Genomic DNA, 26,858 nt, shown 5'->3' with positions numbered 1-26,858 from the left:
TCGGCTCAAAAGTTAGAAAAAAATAGACACATCAAATCAATACGTTTGGATATAAAAAATATTTCATCTCATCTTATCATTACAACTTTTTCAAATTCCAATACAATATAATAAACAATTCAACTTTTTCAAATTTTAAAACAATAATAATATTAAAAAATAATATTCTAATAATATTTTATTCAACTTTCATCTCAACTCACTATTCAAACAGCACCTAAATCTAATAAAAGTATAATAAATAGTATAAAATTCACTCGATTTATCTTTCTCATTCTAAACATTATTAATAGTGTTGGAATGGCTAGGATGATCATCGATCTTCCCCTAGTCTTTCAAAGCAATTTTCATTTCTTAAAAATGAAAATTCAACAGTAGTGGATAGCAGATAATCCGTGTAATGAAAGTGAATTACTTATTTTACAAAGGAAACTCTTGTCAACAATATAAACAGCATCTCCATGGCAACAACATAAAGTTATCTCGTGTATGCGTGCTCCATAAAAAATTTATAACCTAACAATATCCATATCCAATCATGTTTTGCAAGAACTTCATTTTGCAGTACTCCATCAACAACGATGAACTTAAGACTTCATCAACAACAGACTTAACCATCAAAGTGTGTGCCAACTTTCTGGTGTATGTAATTGAACCCTCATATCATGCTCGCATCCATATAATAAAAATTAGTCACTTCCAAGTCAGCTTCAGGCTTCTTTGCACATTAAGAAGACAAAAAATGACGGAACTCTTAATTCCTCTATAAGCTGAATAACAGGCATGAGAAGTTAACTCCAAACAGAGTGGAGGCCGAACAAATTTAGGAACCATCACGTGAAACAGGGAAGGTAAGACCATCTTTTAGATGGCCCAAAGCGGTGGGGCACCACCATTTCAGCATGTTTGGGCCCAAGACCTGAACAAAAGGCATATACAGGTTACCATATTGACAGATTACAGATATAATTGAAATGTGGAAATATAAGTCTTGAGAAGTGAAATGTAGAGCCAGCACCCAGGGCACAGAAAAGGGGTGAGAGAGAGAGAGAGACCGAAGTAATGTTTCTGTAAACACTAAGGTTGAATGGATGTTGATAGCTCTGACCAGATTTCCGTGCCAACCACGATGCCCGTATTCCTTCGTAATACTGGTAGAATATGAACTATGAGACACTAACTTAATTACTACTCAAAACACATTGATAACATATCCAGCTTTGGAAACTAGCAACCTTTACCTACCTCTATGGTTGTCATATTATGAATGATAAGGTAGATATGCCAAACCAAAAGAGTTCCAAGCGTTGCACTCAAGCCAATCATCACTGCTCCGCAAATAACCTAAATTATAAGCTTTCACAATTTTTTGAGCATTATTGATATAAATTGAAAGCTTAATGACTAAAGCAAGGGTCAACAACTAAATAGCAGGCTCCTGAAATTCTCAACTCATAACAGCAGCCACAAGACCTGCTGAAGGATAACAGGCATCCATGAAAAATGATAAGCTGATATCCTAATCCGTGGCATTACTTCCCATCTACAGCCATATTTGAATGGTGTACGAGTTTTTTTTTTCAATGAAAAAACTCGTACACCTTCTTTCAATGGTGTATGAGTTTTTTTTTTTTTTTTTTGGTGGTTGGGGGGGATTTTCTAACACCAAACAACATATAACACGTCAATTGGTTAATTTATGAGCCAGATAACCCAAAAAGAGGCTTCACCAGAAACATGATAGATGTAGATACTTAGATACTCACATAAAAAACCTTGAGGGGTGCCCTTCCGCCAAAGTCCTTTTGAAATGAAGATATTATTACTGTAAACTAAGAATGCAAAGAGAGTTGGTTATAGCTTACGGCAACTTGAATACATTAAAACAAATGAAAGGAAAAACTGGATAAAACATACCGTAGAGTAGATGCTACCTATAGTTGCATATAAGACAAGTATAAAAAAGGGCTTATAGTTCCAATAGCCAACGCAATTATTTATCCAAAGACAGTGATGATCCTGGCACCAATTTCAGAAGAAAAAGAAACTTAGATCGTACATTTCATCACCTTCCTTACTGTAGTGTCATGAATCAAAAGATGGAAATATCATGTCACTTGCTAAAAATTATATAATCTAACCTACCATCCTCAAAACACACCTTCTGCAGACCCGACAATGATGAGCCCTAGGAGGCTTGTATGTAGAACACCTGTCACATTGCCTCAGTTGAGCACCCTATCAGAAATCATGTATCCGAGCATAAGAGTCAGAATCATAATTTCCTCTTTCTTATATTCTCTTGGCAACGAAATGAAACCGAGCCAACAAAGGACATCTCAAAATTCTTCCAAAAGGAAACGCGACTAATTAAATCATTAGTCTAAACAATTCCTATATTTTCCTCATTTTTCCCATTAAAAAAACAAATTAGGATAAAAAACCTAAATTCAAATTACAATTCACATATTAAAGCACGAAAAACTCACATTTTTCTGGGATTCTTCATCTGATCGCCTACTTTCTTCAACATCAGGGACATAAGAAGCCGGAATTTGACCAGGGTCAATGAGAACACAAGCAAAGAAAGAGAAAAGGCAGAGAAAGCACAAAAGAGTGAACATCATTGCGTTCAAAGAACCAGCTGAGCTCCGTAACCCGATCCAGTCCTCGACGAAAACGAACACTGTGATGTAATAGACAAAACCCGTTAACAGAAACACCGCAGAGACTGGGATCGAGAGGAATCTTTCGAACTTCATTTGGGACTTAGGGCGTAGAACCCCGGAACTGGAAGACGAGCTGGCTGCTGGACGTTCAGCGGCTTCTGAAAATTCAAGAATCGGCGAAAGTGGGGTCCGTGATTTTGTGAAGTCTACTAGGTGTCCGACAATTAGACTGGGCCTTACATTGCCCAATATTGTTCTTGTTGATGTCCCTTGGGCCCCCAAACTTCTACATAGAATGGGCTCGGCCTCAGCCCTTGACATGGGCTTTGATATACCAGCTGGCCATGATTTTCTCATAAGTTGTGCATGGTCAAGAGTTGGGACTTATAGACACAAGAAAAATTTTATGAATTAGTTACTATTCATACTTATATCTTACACTTAACTTTTTCATAAGGTGTGAGAATGCTTTTCATAAAATATAAAGATATTTTTTACAGGATGTGGGATGTGTGAATCTTTAATAGTGAATAATAGCTGATGAAAAGAATTTTTCTAAACATAATAGCTTATAGGGTTAGGTTTAGATGAACAAGGCATCAGCCTCAAATCCGACTTCTCACTGTTTAGATAGAATGCAACTGTAATCACGTCTAGTTAGGAAAACTACCTCCAATTATCTCTTCTATCATTTTTAATTCAGAGAAACAAAATGGACGGATTAAAACGTCATCACACCTGTCGTCTCAAACAACACAGCAAAATCATGTTTGTCTCGGTCGTCGTCTTTTATAAGCTTCGCCATGCCCGCAGTACTAATCAAGATTATCCTCTGCACAAGCTGTCTTTCACCACATTAATTTGTGGTCTCAAACAATCACAGTACACTGTTGTTACGACCATTTATTTGGTTTGGGGACAACCATAAATAATTTTAGCATGCATGCATGCATTTTTTGGTGAGCACATTCATGATACCAACAACCCACAGTACTACGTAATTAATTTAGTGGTTTTGGAGGAAATGAGGGTAGCACATTGAAGAAAATGGTACAAGTTAACAATTAATTGCCACCAAGTTCAAACAATCAGAGTTACTGATGAAGTTCGTGCAAGCAGTTGCATCGATAGCAGAGTCTAAGGGGAATACTGGGCCGGCCGGGGAACCACGACACAAGATCTACTACACATATATATATACTAGCGGTGACTAACGTGCAAAGCACGTTTGCCATGTCCGCTTAATTGAAAAAATAAATAAATAATAATTTTTAATATTAAAATAATTTAATATATATGAATAAAATTATTATTTATTTATATTCATTATTTATTATGGAATTTAGATTATATTCAGTAATTTATTAAATTATATTCATCATCTATTAAAAATATTCAGTAAAACTTTATCATTTATTTAATGATGAAAAAATAATATTTTATAAATTAAAATTGATTTTAAGTGTATGATATAATATTATTCTCTTAAAAATATTCAGTAAAATTTTATCTTTTACTTAATGATGAAAAATTAATATTTTATAAATTAAAGTTAATTTTAAGTGTATGGTAAAATATTTATATTTTAGTTATTTGTTTTATGTTAGTTTAAATCAATATTTAAACTTCTATCGTTAGATTAAATCTGAAGAATAAAGATGAAGGGTTGTAATTTAAAACCTAAAAACTAACATTTTCCCCACGCACGTTTGTCTAATTTAATTAATTAAGAATATTATCATATTTAAATTATGTTAAAATTTTAATTATTTACATAATTTTAATGTCTTAAAAATATTTAGTAAAATTTTATTATTGTTTAAATTTTATTATTTAGTAAATTAGTTTAAATTAATGTTTAAATTTCTATTGTTAGATCAAATCTAAAAATTTAAAATGAAGAATTGAGATTAATTTCTTAAAAATATTTAATAAAATTTTATTATTTATTTAATTTATTTCAATATTTTTAATTAAATTAATATTTATGTATATTTTAATCATTATTTTAATTTTTTATTGTTAAATCATTTTGAAGATCCCAAAATGAAAGAAGTGAATAAATTCCTATATATTTTCTTTTCTCCCACAATTTTCCCTCCCCTCTCTCTCTCCTCCCTCGGCTCACGCGTACGCGGTACGCTGCCTCTCCTCCCAGCCGAATCTTCGGCTGCCCAGCCCGACGCCGCCGTGCGTCGGTGAGCCTCACCGCCTCTTCCACCGGCACCACCTCACTCCGGCGAGTCTTCCCACACCGGTCTCCCTCTCTCACGCTCTCTCTTCCTCTCTCTCGGCTGTGCACAACGCGAATGGGTTTGATACTGCTGCGCCGCCGTACGCCATCCTCCGGCGCCACCACCTCCATGGTAGTCTCGTCTCCCACCGGCCATCCCCCTCCAGCGAGCTCGGCCTCCATCTCCGTGCCGTTTGCTCCCACGAACGCCCATATCCTCCGGCCTCACGGACGCCCATATCTCCTTGTGGTATTTTTGTTTTGTCTCTGTGGTTTTCGTTCAAGGATGCAGAGAGGGACGAGATTTGCGGTTTTGTGATTTTGCCTTGTGGTGATTTTGTTAATTTGTGGTATTTTTGTGAAGATTTTACGATGATTTTATGATTTTACCGTGTATTTTTGTGATGATTTTATGGAGGATTTGCTGTGGTTTTGCTTCGGTCTGTGATTTGTGACGAGATTTGTGATTTTCCCGTGTGATTTTGCGATTTTGCCGTGTGAGAGAGGACGCGGTCTTGCTTGATTTTGCCGTGGTTTTGGTTTTGGTTTTGGACGGTACTATTCACTCCTGTTCATCTTTATACACGCTTTTAAGATAAAGGAGATATATATATATATATATAAATATATAAGTGCGAATATAGATAAACGTTATTTTCATCTAAAAATTTTTTTTTTCTCATTTTACCCGTGATTCTATTCCCAAATTTTAGTTTTACCCTTGGTCTTTTTCCATTTTACCCCAACTTCTATTCTTAAATTTTCATTTTGCCCTTGGTTTCTCTCTCATGCGAGCCCCACCCCCCTCTCTCCTGTCAGTTTCTTCATCTTCTACAGTGCGCTGCTACACGTTGGCGTGGCCGACGCCGCCCTGCCCATTCTATTCCCCTCCGTCCGGCATCCCTCCCCTTCCAATCTCAACCACTTTCGAGCCGCCGTTAATCACCATGAGGAAATCCAAGCCATGGCCCGTCCATTCTTTCGTCCCCTCCAGTGCGTCGCCGCATGCCAGTGTGGCCAACACCGCCGCGCCCATTAACTTCCCCTCCGGCCGACGTCCCTCCCCTTCCAATCCCAGCCCCTCCCATGCCGTCGTCAACCGCCACAAAGGAATCCAAGCTGCGACCCTTTTTCGTTCTAGTGATGTCGTTGGCCACCATCTTTTCACCACACTACCATTGACTCTCCAGCCACCTAAAACACCCAACCTCAGCTCCGATCTGGTACCGTTGAAGCCCTTCTAGCTCATTTTTCGATTTGGATATTTTGGCCTCTAACCGCTGCCCACGCAGCCACTCGCGACTAACCACAACCACCATTTGCTTCACAACACCTCTAAGTGCTTCCCTAGCCATGCCAAGTCTTAGATTGTTTCTATTCAAAATTTGGCATTTTGAGACACACAACCATAGTCCAAAATACACTATTACGTTGTTATGCCGCCACCTCTTGCACCTCCTTGATCATTCAAAAATTATATTTCATCACTGTAAGTAATTTTTCAAAGAACTTTATAAGATTTGAATATATTTTTTCATTAACAAATTTTCTACAGTCTAAGTGGTTGTGCCGGACTCTAAGTCCGAGGAATACGGGAGTCAGTTGGATGTGAGAATGTGTTGTTTACTTAATTGAATTATGCTTGTGTGCATTTATGTTGTGTTTGGCATCATGACATTTATTGCATCGTTTCATGCATGCTCATGTATCATGAATGAAAATTGGGTTTTTATGCGAGAGATGATTTTTGGGTATGTTTGAAATGAATGGATTAAAAGGAAAATGAACTGTAGGGATGGTGGTAAGCAAGGACAATAGTAGAGTCCCGCCTATGATTTTTGCCTATAGTGCGCGCAGTAGGAATTGTAGTAAACAGGAATAGTAGGTATGTCCCTCCTGTGATTTTTACCTACAGTGCAAGCGATAAATATGGTGATATTGATAATACCATTAATATTGTTATTAATAACATTTTTAATAAGAAATTTCATTTCGTTTTGTCTTTTATTATGTTTAGTTTTAAATTCTATAAATATTGAATTTATTTATTATATATGTTATTTTTCTTAATATATTAATATAGTGTTACTTAACAAATACGACTACATAATTATTGTGTTTTATTTCACTAGCTAATATATATATATATTTTTTATAGATATCTCGCTTGTATCTTTATTTCGCTGTTCCTCATTCTACCTATTGTTGGTCTATTTTGTTTGGACAATTCTTTTGCTTGTCTTCTATTTTCTGATATGTAATTATGTCTGCTACAATATTATACTTTGTTCAGTTTACAATTTTATAAATGCTTGTCTTGTTTATTATGTTTGTTTTTATTCTTAACTTTTTATTATAACGTCATTCAATAAATAAAATTTTAATTTAATTATATTTTGTTTCTTTATATGTTCTTTGTCATGGATTAGCTTGTTCAGTTCTTATCTTGGTCGACAACATTTTGCTACTTGTTCATCTGTACTTTTCTTACTGTTCATTTATTTCTCTTCTATTTTTCGGTATTTTTTTATCTCTTTTACTTGAAGTGTATTTTTATTTTATTTTATTTTTTGTAATATTTAGTCTATTTATGAGTATGGCATATTTAGATTAGTTAATTTAATGTCCCGTTTAGAGACTTTTTTTAAAATAAATCTTTCATTTTCTTGCTTTAAATATAAATATTTACTATATCATCTATGTTTATATTCTTATATGTATGCATTTACATCTGTATGTTTGATACATTGTTATTTAATTCTTATGTTTTATTGTTAAATTCGTGCAACATCAATAATTTACTTTAAAAAATGAGATTTGGTGAAACGATATTGCTACATAAAAAATTATACTTAAAATTTTCAAATATCATCAGTATTAACTCTTATGTAAATTTTCCTATAAAAAACATTTAAAAAATTTAAATGAAAAAACCTCAAAGAGAAATTGATATACTGTTCAATTGGAGGAGGAAAAAGAAGACATTTATTGGAAGAAATCACTTAATATGTTTGATGTAAGGTTATTTAATATAATTTAATAATAAATAAATTATTTTAGACACCTCATGTCAATTAATAAATATCAATTAATATATTAGTAATAAATTTGATATTAATAACAATGTTGATGTTCTTATTAGTAAAATCCCTTATAATTAAACAAATTTAATAATTTTATTAATATGATTATAAATTTGGGCCAAAACAAAATGAATGTACTATTTTTTAATGCCATTCATGAGACAACAAATTGAATGTTTTAAATATCTCCTTTAAAACTTGTTGCTCTTGTAATATATACTTTAAAATATCTATATATAGTTGTGACTTGGTTCTTGTAAGTCGTTGTATTATAGTTATAAACATTATGCAGATCATATGTATAATGTGTTCTAAACAGGAAAAAATTTATAAAAATATAGACAAAATTATGTCCGTTTATAGTTAAAAATTTAAAACATGATAAAATTGGTCAACTGGGCAAACGTGCAGGGCATGTTGCCCTTACTAGTATATAAATATGTATATATATATATATATATATTGTTAACAGAAAAAGTTAGAATTTATTAATTGCAACATAAACTTGTCATGTTTTCATGTAGTACTCATGTAAATATGATCAAATATTAATTGTGCTTTCAAGTTAGCCGATAAAAGAAGTTGATCGACCAGCTTGTGGTTCGTATAATTAATCGATATCACATTAATTGTATGTATTCACACCCTGGCAAGCTAGCTAGCAAGTTAGGTTCAGTTCTTATATATATAGTACTGGATTCCATATTAATTTACACACACATATTCTATATAATATATATACATAGCGAAGGTACTCATGAACAGCATGCAGAACCCTATCAGAGTTAAACACACAGTACATGACATGACATATATATATATATATTTATATATATATAGACATGCTATGCTGCAGACTGGCAGATCAATTTGGGTTGAATAACTTGAAGAATATAAATATACATGTTTTAACAGGCAGGTTTGGATATTAAAATAAAACATCAAAATTTTTTTTTTTTTTTATAGGTTATACACAAATTCTCATATACCATCTAATTGAAAGATAGTATATATTTACGAGAAATTATATTTACAATTATGTAGTGAGCAAGCATTACGCAATTTTTTAAAAAAAAAAGTTATTTGGGATCTACGTAAAAAGGATCTAATTTTTTAATAATAAACTTAATTTTTTTTCAAAATAATTATATAATATTTATATATTTTACGATTATATATAATATTACTTTATATATTATATGCTAGCTAGCGCTACATATATAATTAACATGCTAATAATCAAGTAAAAATTTATGTGGTTCTTTTTTCTTTTTGGTGCCTTTTGTGGGGCCAAATTAAATTAACTTTGGGCAAACTACAATCTGTCATACATGAGCAGTAGCACCTCGAATTCTCGGATGTTGTCTGCAGGTACTCCCTGGCACCTGCATGTAGTAGTACTGATGATCAGCAGCCTATTCATCTCCGAGTCTGATCATATACGTTCGTTCCAACCAATAATATTCCCTTTGCAAGACCTTTTCGCCAAAACTCTAATCACGTATAGCCCTGCCAATTGGAAGGAAAAAAAAAATATATATATATATATATCTATCTCTATTATATAAGAGCCTATCTCAAATGAACAGGAATGAACAGTAATTTTCTTGTTTTTCCGTGTGACTTCCGTGTAGCGCATACTGCTTTTTATATTTTGTGTCCTGACATCCGTGTAGCACATACTACTTTTTATATTTTGTGTGCGTAAATATCTTTTTATTACTTTAATATCTTTTTGCAGAGGAAAAGACCTTTTAAAAACTTTTTCTTTGAGAATGGTGATGTTCTGCATTTACTGACATTTTATACTGATACAAACATTTACTGACACATGAATATAAATAATTATTCAGATGTTCTGCATTTACTGACATTTATTCACTTAGTTGTACTTTTTTAAAAAGCAGTCTTTTTGCTTGTGTCAGCAGAAAGAAATTGCTTGTGTCAGGAGAAAGAAATTACTTGTGTCAGTAGGTTGATTCAACACATGAATATAAATAATTATACCGATTTACATATTTAAATAATTAAAAATGATAAAACTTGTACGTTCTGATCCACCAATATCCAACAAAGACTACTCCGGCCTGTTGCAGACATATGGCTCCTATTATATATCGATATATATATATATATATATAATGACAGGAAATAATTTCAGCAATCTTTCACAGAAGTTTTCTTATTAAATATTGTACAAGAGAGAGAATCTGTAATGAATTAATGTGTTTAATTAATAACTTGTAAAGAATTCTATACTTTGCCTTTGAATTTCCAGAATATCGACCTTTGATTCGATTCTCCAATTGCATTCATAATTAAATGCATGAAAATGTAGGAATTATGTACCCTTTTACTCATACTGTTGAATCTTTCAAATGAATTAAAAAGTCAGAGCATGTTATTCACCAAAAAAGGGAGATCAAAGGGATCAAAAAAGTCAGAGCATGTTACTCAACATGCAGCTTCTGCATTTACTGACATTTTATACTGATACAAGAATTTACTGACACATGAATATAGATAATTATTCAGATGTTCTGCATTTACTGACATTTATTCACTTAGTTGTATTTTTTTAAAAAGCAGTCTTTTTGCTTGTGTCAGCAGAAAGAAATTGCTTGTGTCAGCAGGAGAAAGAAATTACTTGTGTCAGTGGGTTGATTCAACACATGAATATAGATAATTATACCGATTTACATATTTAAATAATTAAAAATAATAAAACTTGTACGTTCTGATCCACCAATATCCAACAAAGACTACTCCGGCCTGTTGCAGACATATGGCTCCTATTATATATCGATATATATATATATATAATGACAGGAAATAATTTCAGCAATCTTTCACAGAAGTTTCCTTATTAAATATCGTACAAGAGAGAGAATCTGTAATGAATTAATGTGTTTGATTAATAACTTGTAAAGAATTTTATATAGAGTATGTAACACACACATTTATATATCATGTGTCTCACAACATTGATCTTGAGCTAGCTGATCATAAGGTTTTCTGCCATAGATCATAAGGTTTTCTGCCATATATATACATTTTCTTTATCTCAGGCTAGCTAGGGTTTATATTAAACCTTTTTAACCTAGAGTTCTAATAAAGCCACACACACGGCTTTATTAGAAAATCATAGCAGCTAAGTTTCCACAAAAGGTCTCTAATAAACCTTTTTTCTCTATATATAAGGTTTTCTGCCATATATATACATTTTCTTTATCTCAAGCTAGCTAGGGTTTATATTAAAGCCCTTGACCAAATCCCCAGCTGATCATATTCATGACAAAAAAGATGGAAGATAATATATATATATAAATGAAAAATTCTATTTATCAGAGCCTATCTCAAATGAACAGAAATAAACAGTATTTTACTTGTTTTTCCGTGTGATTTTATGTCTGATTTTGTTGGAAGATTTTCTTTTTATCTCTGATTTGATGTCTGATTTGATTGGTTTTACAGCTTTTACTTACTTTACAGCAGTCTGATGGGTGATATGATGGGTGATATGGGTGATAGATAAGAGGTCTGGAAAGAGGACGCCAAGAAAGAGAAGGAACATACTTTAAAAGATGATGTTGTGTTCATCTTTAGGAGAGTTCTTATTTTCATAGTGTTCTTTGTTTGGTTCCAGATATTGTTCCTCATTACAGGTAATTTTCTGAAAAATCCTGTATTTTTCACTTCTTCTCTAATACTCCATTTTTTCTTTTACGTACTGATCATCTTTTCAGCTTCTTTACCGTCTCTTCTCTTATCCTCTATTTTTTTCCTTTTACTGATTTTTAATATTTGCTGCTGATTTTTACTGATGATTTCTTCTACTGATGAGTTCTTTTCAGCTTCTTTCCCAGCTCTTCTAAGGTGTTCTTACCAGCGGATTTCAAAAACTAAAATTTTCTGGTGTTTGATCATTGTAAGTGCATGATTGTTTAGTGTAATATTTTCTGTTAGTTATTTAGAGTAAATATTTTTTTACTTTCATGTTTGATACTGTGTTTCTAGCTTCGTTAGTCTTGTGTCAACCTAATCTCAAATTATTTGTTTTGTTTACATAAAGACCACCATTTTATCAAACATATGATGTTTCTAATGGCAATCCCCAACCAGAAGTGTGGGCAAACCCAGCATAAGATCCAAATATCAATTCCAATACTTGAAAGTTCAAAAAACAGAACAAGCACCTATGTAAACGAGATACTTTATTCAAGCACAAATGACTATATATCAAAAATTCAAAAATTCAAAATACATCCAAAGTCATGCACAGAGTTTTCATATATAGAAAACAAAACAAAATAAACATACAACCACGTTTTGTGATACCCAGCAAACACTTACATCAGAATAGACCTTAACTTGAGTGTCTAGCTTTGATCTCTAATTTTGCAAATCCTAATTAGCTCAAAAAATTAAAAATAAAATTTAATATAATTAAAATAATAAATTAAAAACAACAAATAGAGAATATTGGCTGCAGAGAATATTGGGAACACAGATAATAGAAACAACAAATAGAAATGCCCGAGAACAAAGGAAATTAGAAAAATGATAATAGAAACAACAAATAGAAATGCCCGAGAACAAAGAAATTAGAAAAATGCAATTTCTGTAAATACAGAAACAAGAACAATTACAAAAATTGTTCATTAGAGAACATTCCACCCAGATTTAAAAAAGAAAACAAATCAACCCCTCCGACAAAATACATATGATGTTTCTAATGGCAATCCCCAACCAGAAGTGTGGGCAAACCCAGCATAAGATCCAAATATCAATTCCAATACTTGAAAGTTCAAAAAACAGAACAAGCACCCATGTAAACGAGATACTTTATTCAAGCACAAATGACTATATATCAAAAATTCAAAAAATAAAAATACATCCAAAGTCATGCACTGAGTTTTCATATATAGAAAACAAAACAAAATAAACATACAACCACGTTTTGTGATACCCAGCAAACACTTACATCAGAATAGACCTTAACTTGAGTGTCTAGCTTTGATCTCTAATTTTGCAAATCCTAATTAGCTCAAAAAATTAAAAATAAAATTTAATATAATTAAAATAATAAATTAAAAACAACAAATAGAGAATATTGGCTGCACAGAATATTGGGAACACAGATAATAGAAACAACAAATAGAAATGCCCGAGAACAAAGGAAATTAGAAAAATGCAATTTCTGTAAATACAGAAACAAGAACAATTACAAAAATTGTTCATTAGAGAACATTCCACCCAGATTTAAAAAAGAAAACAAATCAACCCCTCCGAAAAAAATACATATGATGTTTCTAATGGCAATCCCCAACCAGAAGTGTGGGCAAACCCAGCATAAGATCCAAATATCAATTCCAATACTTGAAAGTTCAAAAAACAGAACAAGCACCCATGTAAACGAGATACTTTATTCAAGCACAAATGACTATATATCAAAAATTCAAAAAATAAAAATACATCCAAAGTCATGCACAGAGTTTTCATATATAGAAAACAAAACAAAATAAACATACAACCACGTTTTGTGATACCCAGCAAACACTTACATCAGAATAGACCTTAACTTGAGTGTCTAGCTTTGATCTCTAATTTTGCAAATCCTAATTAGCTCAAAAAATTAAAAATAAAATTTAATATAATTAAAATAATAAATTAAAAACAACAAATAGAGAATATTGGCTGCACAGAATATTGGGAACACAGATAATAGAAACAACAAATAGAAATGCCCGAGAACAAAGGAAATTAGAAAAATGCAATTTCTGTAAATACAGAAACAAGAACAATTACAAAAATTGTTCATTAGAGAACATTCCACCCATATTTAAAAAAGAAAACAAATCAACCCCTCCGAAAAAAATACATATGATGTTTCTAATGGCAATCCCCAACCAGAAGTGTGGGCAAACCCAGCATAAGATCCAAATATCAATTCCAATACTTGAAAGTTCAAAAAACAGAACAAGCACCCATGTAAACGAGATACTTTATTCAAGCACAAATGACTATATATCAAAAATTCAAAAAATAAAAATACATCCAAAGTCATGCACAGAGTTTTCATATATAGAAAACAAAACAAATTAAACATACAACCACGTTTTGTGATACCCAGCAAACACTTACATCAGAATAGACCTTAACCTGTTTGTCTAGCTTTGATCTCTACAGATGTTTATATTTTTGAACAGATGTTTATATTTTTGAAGATATTGTCTCCAGATTTATTTATTTTTCTGTTTGATCTTTACTTTGTTTTTTCTATAGTGAATCTGTAGAGAAATTAATGGACGTAGTTCGGATCTATGGGTTTTTTCCCCGTTTGTGAATCTCCGCATATTTGAGATTTGAGATTTCAAAGTAATTTCAACAGCACTAGCCTAAACACAAAACCTAACAACACAAACACAACCACAAAAATCCTAAATTTCGGATTCAAAAATCCTAATTAAACAATTACATAATATCATCAAGCAAATTTGAGATTTCAAAGTAATTTTAAAAACACAAAAAAAAAACTTACAATGGGGAAACGAAGACAGAGGGTGAGGTGAGGCCTTGGTTCGTGCGTGGTATCACTTGTAGGCTGCGGCTAGGTTGTGTGCGACGGAGAGTGGGGCTGAGGGACCACAGAGTAAGGCTGAGGAAGAGAGACGAGGGACGAGAGAGTGAGGTAGAGACGAGATAGTGAGGCGGCAGAGACGGGAGAGTGAGGCGAGAGAGTTGAAGAAAAGCAGAGAGAGGCCATGGTGGTGGGAGAAACAGAGAGACACGGAAACGAGGGTGGGTTAGTTCGGGGAGATGGGTATGGCGGCGCAAGGTTTAGCAAGAAGAAGAAGAATAAGAGAGAACAGAGGAGAAGAAATGGGAGCGGGGGAGACGGTTTGTGCGGCGCGATACGATGGGCAAGACAAAAAAGCATGAAACCCTTAGGGTTTCATTTCAGCAGCGCCAAAACGGCTGCGTTTCCGAAGGGCTGGGCTTCCCTTTTCTCTTATACGGGCTGGGCCCGAAGACACCCACACAAAACCCAACTAAAATAAATCACTATAAAACCACTTTAAAAATTCCATACTCAAAGAAAAAGAATAGAGATAATATATAAAAATTCACACACACACTCCGGCCCAATAATAATAAAAATTCATCCAAACACTTCACATAACCTCCCAACAAAGAAAGCCCAATCCGAAAAATAATACACAATACAAAATACAAAACACTTTAATACAATAATAAAATAATATAATGAAAGCGATCATTAATAATAAAAAAATGAAATTAAAAAGCCAATAATAATATAAAATATTATTAAAAAATTGAAGAAAATACCTTAACACAAAATGCACAACAACTTTTGCAATAGTAAAATAAAATAATGAAAACTATCATAATAATAAAATAAAAATTTAAAATTAAACAATAATATAAAATACTATTAGAAAATTAAAATTTATATCGCATATTATTGTAATCCAGAAGGCCCAATCTGAAAAATGAAAATAATATATAAGAAAACACATTAACACAAAATACACAATAGCTTTTGCAATAATAAAATAAAATAATAAAGGCAAAAAATTTGAAATTAAAGAGGCAATAATAATATAAAATATTATTAGAAAACTAAAGTTTATCTAATATATTAAGAAAACACCAGAATACACAATAACTTTTGTAATAGTAAAATAAAATAATAAAAATAATAATAATAATAATAATAATAATAATAATAATAATATGAAATTAAAGAGTCAATAATAATATAAAATATTATTAGAAAATGAAAGTTTATCTAATATATTATTGTGACGCAGGAGGCCGAATCTGAAAAATGAAAATAATATATAAAAAAACACATTAACACAAAATACACAACAACTTTTGTATTAGTAAAATAAAATAATGAAGACGATCACAATAATAATAAAAAAATGAAATTGAAGAGCCAATACACAAAATGAACAACAACTTTTGTAATAGTAAAATAAAATAATGAAAACTATCATAATAACAAAATAAAAAATTAAAATTAAATAATAATATAAAATACTATTAGAAAATTGAAATTTATATCGTATATTATTATGATCCAGAAGGCCCAATCTGAAAAATGAAAATAATATATAAAAAAACACATTAACACAAAATACACAATAGCTTTTGCAATAATAAAATAAAATAATAAAGGCAAAAAATTTGAAATTAAATAGGCAATAATAATATAAAATTTTATTAGAAAACTAAAGTTTATCTAATATATTAAGAAAACACCTCAATACAGAATACACAATAACTTTTGTAATCGTAAAATAAAATAATGAAAATTATCATAATAATAATAATAATATAAAATTAAAGAGCTAATAATAATATAAAATATTATTAGAAAATGAAAGTTTATCTAATATATTATTGTTACGCAGGAGGCCGAATCTGAAAAATGAAAATAATATATAAGAAAACGTCAGCTCGGTCAAGGTGACCATCTTTTCGATTACTCTCTTGATCATCTTTTAGAGATAGAGGCAATTCGATATCTATTTACCGGTGTTAAAACGGAAATTTATGAAAATAATAATTATATTTAAAGGTCTTCATATAACTTAAATGCATATTCATGTTTTGGTTAGGTATGAGTAAAATATTTTACATTAGATTAGAAAAACTACTGTTCAATTAGAAAGCATATCCGATACTTTTAGCTCGGATTGCAGGCCTACTACATATGTCATCTCAAAATCAACTAACGAAACGAACACAACTTAGTGAAAATATGAAAATAAAAAAATACAATAATACAACAAAAAAAATCATAACATTTTTGCTAATATTATAATTTTCTTTCTAATAATAGGTTTTACACATCCAAAAATTAAATGAAAAAAATTGCAAGAAAATGAAAAAATGCGAGTAAAACCTTTAGATCCAAATATAGATCAAAAAATGAATAATAAAAATACACAAACAGCACTTCGAAGACCAATGAAAAAATATATCGCATCTAGATCCTAATTCATATGCAAAAATGAACAATGAAAATACAACAAAATGAAAATATATCCCAAATCCAAATGGAAATGCCAAACGATTAAAGATACCAAAAAACCTTCAAATCCAGATCGAAATGCAAAAATGGACATGAAAAATACAACAAGATGGGAAAAAATGTCGAATAAATAGGAACCAAAACCACATAAATCTCGAATAAATAGGAACCTAAACGACATACACAAATGACACTTCAAAGACCAACGATGTTATGTGTGTGTGTGTGTGTGTGTGTGTTTGTGTGTATACAATGCAATCAAAACTTACAATGTCTTTTGTGTCTAAACAGGAATTATCCTCCTTATCAAGAGATCTAAATATATAAAAAACTCTCCACTGTTCATTTCAAGACCTGTAAGTGCCTTTATATATATATATATTATTATATATGTCACTATCTTGGAGACGTTTATTTCGCATTAAGTACTTATTAATTATTCATTTAGTTTGGGTTGTGTGGAACAGTATTATCCAACGTTTAGAAGAATTGTTTGCTTCGTTAACATAATGAGAAGTGGTAAGATTGTGTTAATGAGTTATGTAGCATTTGTTTTCAAATAGTAATATTAGTTTTATAAAAGTTAAGCTTTGAAACTATTTTTTGAAGATCATGGAAAACAACCGGCGAAGAAAATCTCGTATAAAGATTTACCTGAAGAGAAAAAAGAAGAACTCCGTAGAAAATAGAGAGAAAGATATGCTAAAAAAAAAGCATCTAGAAGCAATTCCATCCAATTAAAAGATTCAGCTTCATTTGGGGGTGATCAAATGACTATGTCAATTGATGAACCTTCAAATAATGATGTCCAACATATAAACATCATTCAGGATTTCACTGTTCTACAAAAAGTGTCAAAGAGACAACGAATTTTCCGCGCTGGTGTTGATATTGATGAATTGGTTTCGTCTCATGAAATATGTGTTCCTCCTGGTGTTAATGTCTATATAGTTGATTCAGAGGCAACTTCATCATTAAACAATGTGGCGAATCGTTCTGATTGTCCGAGTGATTCTATGGATTTCCTGACACGTAAATCAGGAAACACAAACATAGATGAAACGACCGTCTCTAATCAGTTTTTGATTCAACAGGTTTTCTTGAAATTATTTTTTCATATTTCTTATTCAATCAGCCTTATATTCTTTTTTATTGAAATTTGAGAACATCCTATTCAAATAGGCTCCATGTGTTGTTCGGGAAGAGTCAAGTTTTGAAACAAGTATACCATCACCTCGTAGGGGTAAGAAACAAATATAATTATATTATTCGTTCTTATTCCATTGTCAACTATTGACACTCTTCCAGCAGTGTCCTTAGCCAGATCATTCAAACAATTCGATGGGTTTACGCCTATTGTCTTCTGTTCATTTTTAAACTCAATAGGTGGGGGACATCGTCGCTTTGTTGGACGTAGACAACTATTGCAAGTTGTGCCATCTGAAGCATATTCCTTGCCGTATGTGCCTTGTTGCAGACATTGTAAAGCAAAACGATTCTATCATGAAACAAACGGATTTTGCTGTGCAGATGGGACAATTTCTTTGGCCACAAATGATGTCCCTGATCAGCTTTATGATCTTTTTACCTCCGATGCAAATGAAGCCGCGCATTTTAAGACCTATGTTCGGACTTATAATAACAAGTTCGCGTTTACATCTTTTGGAGTTAAATTCGATAGAGATCTTTGCAGACGAAATAAAGGGATTTATACCTTCCGAACTCAGGGACAAATCTATCACTATATCGACGATTTAGTTCCTTTAAATGGTCGTCCTTCTTCTCTCCAATTGTATTTCTATGATACTGAGCACGAATTAGAAAATCGTATTTCTGATTCAGACAGAATGAACCCATCAATTATAGTTCAACTCATCGATATTCTTCGCATAAATTCATATTCTGTGTTTTTCCGATCTCTTGGTGATTTGCCAAATTTGGAAAATCAAGTAATCCATATAAGATCAGATGCTTGCCTAGATCAGCGTGTGTTCAATGCCCCGACATCTTCACAAGTTGCAGCAATATGGGTTGAAAATGAAGATGCAGATCAGTTGGGAGGACGGGACATTTGTGTCTTTAGTCATTCTGGTGGAAGTCATATAGTTAAGTATTATTTTGGCTGCTATGATCCACTTCAGTATCCGCTGTTATTTCCTTTTGGAGATACTGGTTGGCACCAAGGCATTAAAAGGATCAATAGAGGAAGCACAGTAATATGTAATGAAACAACCCGATCAATAGATCCTCACCAATCAATGTCAGCAGAAGAATTACTTACAAGAGAACAACGAGATTAGAGTATAATGTTAATCTTTCCATTTTGTACTTAGAGCATTAGCATTGGTCTATACATATGCATATGCAAAATCGCCTCTTTTACATATCCACTTTGTCATTCAAGCAAAATTCTCACATTGGTTTATGCATATTTGACACAAAATAATAATAAAATATTATTATTTTATTATTATTATTGTTTTGCTAAAATCAATTTTTTTATATATATTTTGCAATTAGCATCCACTACATACATTTGACATTAATAATATAAATTCAATAATAAAAAATATACTTTTTTTATATATATTATATTAAAAATATAATAAAATGAAAAAAATATATATAATATATTATAATAATAAAATGAATGTGCAAGTGAAGATTTGTTGTGTTGTTGAAAAATGATTGTGAATAGTGAGTGGGAGGAGAGATAAATAATGATTACAATAATATTTGTGGGGTGAATAGTGATTATCCAAATTTGGATAAGCACTGTTCATAGGTAGCTAAATATTTGGATATGCATAAGCCAATGTGGAGGATTTTATGGTCATATTATGCAAATATGACTTTGCATATGCATATGCATAGACCAATACTAATGCATAGTTTGTACACGTCCAATTTTGTAATATTGCATTCCCCTTCAACTTTTGTAGCATTAAACAGAAAAATGAAGGATCCAATTGTTTCGTGTCGTGAGTATTATTGCTACAAATTACAAATCAGAGAAAATTTCAGATCAATTTTGTTGCTGTCTGGTCGTCTATTGCAACAATTCGTTGTTGATATGTATGTTAAGATCGAGACGTCAAGATTAGACTATTTCCGTAGCAAACAACAACATATTCGATCTGAGTTATATCAAGGTATTGTTGATACCATTACACTAGGGGAAACTAACGCTTCTAATGTTGGAAAACGGATTATTCTGCCTTCGTCATTTATTGGGGGTCCAAGAGACATGCGAAAAAGATATATGGAAGCAATGGCTTTAGTTCAGCGTTATGGTAAACCAGACATTTTTTTAACAATGACATGCAATCCAAATTGGCAAGAAATTTCAAATGAATTACGCCTACATGAGGAGAGTCAAAATCGGCCTGATTTAGTTGCTCGGGTCTTTCGTGCAAAATTAGAAGAATTAAAGGATCGATTATTCAAGCAACAGATATTTGGAAAAGTTTCAGCATATGTTTATGTTATTGAGCACCAAAAAAGAGGCATTCCACATGCTCATTTTCTAATTATATTACAAAGAGATTGGAAACTCTATGCGCCTGAATCTTTTGATGACATTGTATCGGCAGAAATACCTGATAAAAATACGAATTTGCACTTGCATAACGCCGTTGTCAAGCATATGATGCATGGACCATGTGGAGTGTTGAATCCAACAAATGTTTGCATGAAAAAAAATGGTTATTGCAAAAGCCATTATCCAAAAAATTTTGCATCAAGTACGACTGTTGGAAATGATTGCTTCCCAATATATAGGCGTTCTGACAATGGAATAACTGTCAAAGTGAGAGGTCATAATTTGGATAACCGTTGGGTCGTTCCATATAATCCGTATTTGCTTGCAACATTTGACTGTCACATTAACGTCGAGATTTGTTCTACTATAACAGCAGTCAAATATCTTTATAAGTACATTTACAAAGGGCATGATCGTGTTGCTTTCAATTTGGTTTCTGAACAAAATAATCAACAAATTGATGAAATCCAACAATTCCAATCAGCCCGATGGATTGCTCCGCCTGAAGCTATGTGGAGAATATATGGCTTTGTTGTTAATGAAATGTACCCAGCAGTGTATAGCTTACATTTACATCTTGAGGATCAACACCAAGTAACTTTTCGAGCAAATGAAGACTTAATCAATGTTCTCAACTCTGATCGGTCTGCAAAATCGATGTTAACAGAATTCTTTGCATTAAATCGAGTGGATGAGAATGCCAGGACATTGTTGTACAAAGAATTTCCAGAATTCTATGTTTGGAGCCAACAATACAAAGAGTGGACTTGTCGAAAAAAGAAAACTGTTATAGGTCGAATTATTACAGCAAATCCATTTGAAGGTGAGAGGTATTATCTGCGGATATTGCTAAATCATGTAAGAGGACCTTTGTCATTTGAAGATCTTAGGACAGTTGATGGTGTTGTGGCTCCAACTTTTCGTGAGGCAGCAACTATGCATGGTTTGCTACAGAGAGACAGTGGTTTAGAAGATTGTTTACATGAAGCATCTCTATATCAAATGCCGTCCAGTTTGAGGCGGCTATTTGCAACTATATTGGTTTATTGTAATCCAACCAATCCGAGAGAGCTTTGGGAACGTTTTGAGCAAGATATGTCAATTGATTTTAGGTCAACTGAAGATTCTATGTTGACTGTAAGAATGCAAGTTTTGCGCTCAATCTCTTTTACACTTGAATCAATGGGGAAACACATTAATTCATTTCATCTTCTTGATGACGACATTTGTTTTGATGAAGACCAATTCGAATCTAGGGAAATCGATGATGAATTGGCTGTTGAAATTCCAGAAGAAGATACTGCTGCATCAGAAATCCTTAATAGTGAACAGCGACATGTCTATAATTCAGTTTTGGAAAATGTTTTTTCAAACAAAACTGCTACATTCTTTGTTGATGGCCCTGGTGGGACAGGGAAGACATTCCTGTACAAGGCACTTCTCGCTGCAGTAAGATCAAGAAAATTAGTGGCACTTGCAACTGCTTCATCTGGTGTTGCTGCATCTATCCTTCCTGGAGGTCGAACAGCACACTCGCGCTTTAAGATTCCATTAGATACTGATGAACATAGCATGTGTTGTGTTAGTAAACAAAGTGCCATTGCAAAGCTACTACGTGTAGCAAGGTTAATTATATGGGATGAGGCCCCTATGTCAAGAAAACAACACATCGAAGCTTTAGATAAAATGTTACGAGACATTAATGATTCAGAGTTAACATTCGGTGGAAAAGTTGTCGTTTTTGGTGGAGATTTTCGCCAGGTTTTACCTGTGGTTCGTAAAGGAACAAGACAAGAACATGTTGACGCCAGTTTGGTTTCTTCTTATTTGTGGCCTACATTGATCAAACTTCGTTTAACTGAAAATATGAGAGCAAGATTGGATCCAGTTTTTTCAGAATATGTGTTAGAATTAGGCAACGGAATGCCACCAATCACAATTGACGAAACTGTAAAAATTTCTAATGGCATGCTTGTTCCCTATGAAGATGACTGTACTTCTTTGGATCATTTAATAGATGTTGTTTTCCAAGATATTCATGAATATTCAATAAATATTTCAGCTATGATGAATCGGGCCATATTAACACCAAAGAACAGTTATGTTGATGAAATAAATACATTACTGATTCATAGGTTTCCTGGTGAGCTTAGGCGATATTATAGTTTTGATGAAGCAATAGATGCATCTGAACAATCAGTTATGGAGGATTTTTTAAATACTCTAACCCCAAATGGACTTCCTCCTCATGAATTGTTACTAAAGATAAACTGTCCCATCATGTTGCTTAGAAACATTAACCCTTCAGAAGGACTATGCAACGGAACACGTCTAATTTGTCGGGCTTTTGATCGAAATGTAATTGATGTAGAAATCGCAGTTGGGCACCATAGCGGAAAAAGAGTCTTTATTCCAAGGATCTCATTCTTGCCAAATCTTGATGAAAATAGTGGTTTCCCATTCAAAAGAACCCAGTTCCCTATCAGATTAAGTTTTGCAATGACTATAAATAAGTCACAAGGGCAAACATTGGATTTTGTTGGGATATATTTACCTCAACCTGTTTTCTCACATGGTCAATTATATGTGGCTTTATCAAGGGCTAAGACTGCATCTACAGTAAGGGTTTTAATACGGCCGGTGTCGACTAATCGATCAGAAAAGAACTGCACAAAAAATATTGTCTATACAGAATTATTAAGATTAGCATGTTCAGATTAATGTTCTACAGGTAATGATTTAATTGTATAATTTTAGTTTAACTACTTAAACAAAATTATGCATTTTATAGAATTCTTTTTCTATATGTTTAGTATTGTGTTCTTTATTTCTCATTGTAATTTTTTTTTTTTAATTTAGTATTGGGTTACTACACTTACACCTTTAATATTTTTGTATGTGAACAGTTTTAAAGATGCGGACGGTTTATACATCGATAAAAGATATCACTCCAAGTACAAGGAATTGGAAAATCAAAATGATCGTGGCAGACAAGTCACCCAAACGAACAGGCCAACGCTCACCAGTGAAGTACCAAAGCCTAACGTTGATTGATCCAGAGGTATAATATTTATTTCTATCTATTGTCTTTTATTTTTTTTTGGTGTACTGACAACTGATAAATGATTTTGTTATTTTTGTATCATATTTATTAAGTTTTGTATTTTTATTTTTTTTACTACTAATTTGTAAAAAATCTTAAATATATTATTTTTTTAAAACCCAAAAATAATTTAAAATAAACAAAATTATTATACTCAATTATTTATTACAATATTTTTTTTTGTAAATTATTTATTTCAATTTCTTATACTATACAGGGAAATCGAGTACAAGCAACAATGTTTGATAAAGATATAGACTCGCGAGATGATACTTTACATATTTTCCGGTCATATTACATCAGTAATGCATATGTAAGGCCACTGGATCCGAAGTATAGAATTGAAACACATGAATATCAATGGATCTTAAATTCCAAAACGATAATTGAGGAAGTTCCAAAGGATGAAGAACAATTGGAGGCACCAAAGTACCAACTCATTCCGTTCAATGAATTAGACGCTTACAAAGACTCAATTGCAGAAATAGGTAATTCACTCTTGATTTTAGAATATTTAATTATCAATTTATTAAAAATTTAAATCTTATTTGTCAGATGTTTTAGCTGTTGCAATCAATATCAAGCCATGTAGAGAGATAACTTCAGTACATGGACCAACAACTATTCAGGAAATATATGTCATTGATCAAAGGTAAAAATATTTTTTGGGTAGTTCACTTTTTTAAAATTATGTTTCAATCTTTATTTCTTGTATATTCTGTTAATTCTTTTTTTATTCCAATTTTTGTAGCTTAAACCCCATATGTTTAACTATGTGGGGTCAATTTGTGCAAGATGAATGCAAAAAAATCTCAGAAATAATTGGGACAAAGCCAGTTATACTTGGAACAAGAATAAGAGTTGGTTCTTATAATGGTATTTTTAATAATTAACAATCTTATATTTTTCTTTTATATTGTATATGCTTGCATTAATCACGATCTCTATTTCTAATGAAGGATTGTCTCTTTCATCACGTCCGAAAAGTAAATTTATGATCAATCCTGTTCTTCCTGAGGCAACTTCATTGCAAGAGTGGTAATCGTCAGAAATAAGTCATTATTTGTTTCGTCCTACTTGAATATTAAAATCTTCATATTTTTATTTCTTATGTTGCATTTGTTTTTATGAATTTTAAGGGCGGTAATTAATGATTCATTACTTGAGAGTATTATTGCAAGATGCTTGACATACCCGTCTACATCGCTGTCTTCTGTTGGTATACGAGAAATAATCAAGAATTGTGATGTTGCTGAGTTGATCAAAAGTTTACAACCCATGGCGGTAAAATCCTATTCTTCGTAACAAATTCAAATATTTATACAATCAATTCATCTAAAAAATTATTTTTGATGTAATGTAGAAAGCAAAATTTTGGATAAAGGCGAAGATAATAGTGGTTGACTTGCGCCAGATATTTTTTTACATGTCATGTATTGGTTGTTATAAAGGAACTGGGTATGATTACAATGATAGCTTCCTTTGTTACCATTGCAAACACCAAAGTATTTCCCAACCACGGTATGTATCATTCAAATTTTTTGTTCTGTTTGATAATTTATGTGATAAATTTAATGTATAGCTTTTATTGATTCTAACTTAAAATGATATTTCCATCAATTTTATAGTTGTCGAGCATATGTTCAACTCGACGATGGTACAGGAAGACTATCTGCTGTTATGTTTGGTGAAGTTGTAGAGGAAGCATTCGGTTGTTCGGCAGTTGAGCTGATGAAGCATACTGGTGATGTATGTTTTCTTATTTTCTATTACCTTTATTGTTGTGAGTAAAAACGTCCGTCTTATAATTTTTGACATATTTACTACATTAATTTCCAGCATATATATTCTTTAAATTTTTATTAATCATGCAAGGTTATTAAAAATTTCTTTTGCAGGAACATTTGCCTTATATAGAAAATCTTGTAGCACAAGTTTCACAGAAAGAGTGGATGATTGAACTTTTAGTAGATCCCAATCGACTCAACCAACAACAGCACAAGAATTTCAATGTCATTTCTATTGATGCAGTACAAGAAGACACAAAATGATGGATCATAGTAAAAACATCAAAGGACTCATATTTTGAACTGATGTTTTTGTCGAGTTTGTTGCTAAAACTATCGATGTTATAAATATGTGTTGGACTATGTTATATTTTGAACTAATGTTTTTGTTCGGTTTGTATTAAACTTATCGCAAGTAACTTTGCTAAAACTATCAATGTTATAAATATGTGTTGGAGTATGTTATATTTTAAACTAATGTTTTTATCTTCTAATCTATGCAAGCATGTAATTATTATACTCTGCTTAACTATCATTACCCTTAAATATTTATTAGATTTCACATTTTTTCCTATGTGTCTTAATTTATTGATTGAAATAAACTTTTTGTATAGAATATATATTATTTTTTTAAAATAATTATTTCACCCAACTAGGCAAACGTGCTTTGCACGTTATTTTGACCTAGTATATATATATATATATATATATATATATATATATATATACTAGTAAAAGGAAACACGTGCATTGCACGTGTGCCCAAATGTGAAAAGAATAACAAATATTTAAAAAACAATATTTACGAAATTGGAGAATATGTAATAGAAAAAAATAGTTTATTTATATTTTAAGATTCACATTGATTATAAAAATAAATATATATAATTTGTAGAATTTTTATAATCACAATATATGAATTTGCATGAACATGTTTATAATTATAAAACTTTTAATCTTTTAGTTTGTAGTGTGGAATTTTTTTACGTGCATGTGTACCAACCATCTGATAAAACACTTCTTGGTTTGTGTTTTAGCATATATGTTTAGATAAGAAGCTTATTTTACAGCTTTTAAGGACTGATCGTATATACTATATTTTAAGCATCATCATGTATACATTGTTTGTACTCTATAGTTTTCGAAACTGCTAGTGTAGCAACTATTTGATACAGAGTTTGTCACTTGGATTTTAGCATCTCTCTTTACATGGTAGCTGTATTTTTATACATTTTAGGTAGTTTCCAGCTTGTAGTTTTATAAACTGGATGTGTATGAACCACATGATAAAAATAGATAGAATGCATAATGTTATCGAGAACAAAATTTAACTGATAAGAAAACCTAAACAATTACATAGAGTATTTTTTGGAAG

General features: G+C 31.8%; 2 protein-coding genes across 4 annotated transcripts; one reads left to right on the top strand and one right to left on the bottom strand.

Moving 5' to 3' along the window:
* Positions 1 to 401: 401 nt before the first annotated feature.
* Positions 402 to 2,860, bottom strand: LOC108997087 (probable protein S-acyltransferase 15). Of its 3 annotated transcripts, none has more exons than XR_004801878.1 (7): positions 2,490 to 2,860; positions 2,162 to 2,238; positions 1,918 to 2,019; positions 1,767 to 1,832; positions 1,246 to 1,344; positions 1,056 to 1,151; positions 402 to 919 (listed from the first exon to the last, which is right to left on the bottom strand). XR_004801878.1 is itself a non-coding variant. In XM_018973200.2 (7 exons), exons 1-7 carry the CDS (start codon positions 2,760 to 2,762, stop codon positions 824 to 826), a joined length of 825 nt encoding a protein of 274 aa, XP_018828745.1. In that variant the 5' UTR covers positions 2,763 to 2,852; the 3' UTR covers positions 402 to 823. The 3 variants fall into 3 exon arrangements, 2 of the variants coding, with proteins under 2 accessions (XP_018828745.1, XP_018828744.1); XM_018973200.2 differs by having other exon boundaries at positions 2,146 to 2,238; positions 2,490 to 2,852; XM_018973199.2 differs by having other exon boundaries at positions 820 to 1,151; positions 2,146 to 2,238; positions 2,490 to 2,848.
* A 17,265-nt stretch (positions 2,861 to 20,125) lies between these two features.
* LOC118348965 lies at positions 20,126 to 25,747 on the top strand. The gene is made up of 8 exons (XM_035691586.1): positions 20,126 to 23,045; positions 23,500 to 23,654; positions 23,914 to 24,184; positions 24,252 to 24,348; positions 24,448 to 24,572; positions 24,656 to 24,734; positions 25,325 to 25,445; positions 25,595 to 25,747. Exons 1-8 carry the CDS (start codon positions 20,126 to 20,128, stop codon positions 25,745 to 25,747), a joined length of 3,921 nt encoding a protein of 1,306 aa, XP_035547479.1.
* Positions 25,748 to 26,858: the final 1,111 nt, after the last annotated feature.

The sequence above is a fragment of the Juglans regia genome, chromosome 7 (assembly GCF_001411555.2).
Source record: "Juglans regia cultivar Chandler chromosome 7, Walnut 2.0, whole genome shotgun sequence".
In the NCBI taxonomy this organism is placed as follows: Eukaryota; Viridiplantae; Streptophyta; class Magnoliopsida; order Fagales; family Juglandaceae; genus Juglans; species Juglans regia.
The sequence above is the reverse complement of the archived record's forward strand: the minus strand, read 5'-3'. Positions and strand labels throughout refer to the sequence as shown.

Excerpts from the sequence above, each read along its gene's own strand:
- LOC118348965 (XM_035691586.1), top strand. The coding sequence starts at position 20,126 with ATGTATGTTAAGATCGAGACGTCAAGATTAGACTATTTCCGTAGCAAA. Across the intron at positions 24,185-24,251 it reads AGACTCAATTGCAGAAATAG|ATGTTTTAGCTGTTGCAATC; the intron begins GTAATTCACTCT and ends CTTATTTGTCAG. Across the intron at positions 24,573-24,655 it reads AAGAGTTGGTTCTTATAATG|GATTGTCTCTTTCATCACGT; the intron begins GTATTTTTAATA and ends TTTCTAATGAAG.
- LOC108997087 (XM_018973199.2), bottom strand. The coding sequence starts at position 2,762 with ATGAAGTTCGAAAGATTCCTCTCGATCCCAGTCTCTGCGGTGTTTCTG. Across the intron at positions 2,020-2,145 it reads GAAGGTGTGTTTTGAGGATG|GATCATCACTGTCTTTGGAT; the intron begins GTAGGTTAGATT and ends AATTGGTGCCAG. Across the intron at positions 1,152-1,245 it reads ATAATATGACAACCATAGAG|TATTACGAAGGAATACGGGC; the intron begins GTAGGTAAAGGT and ends ATATTCTACCAG.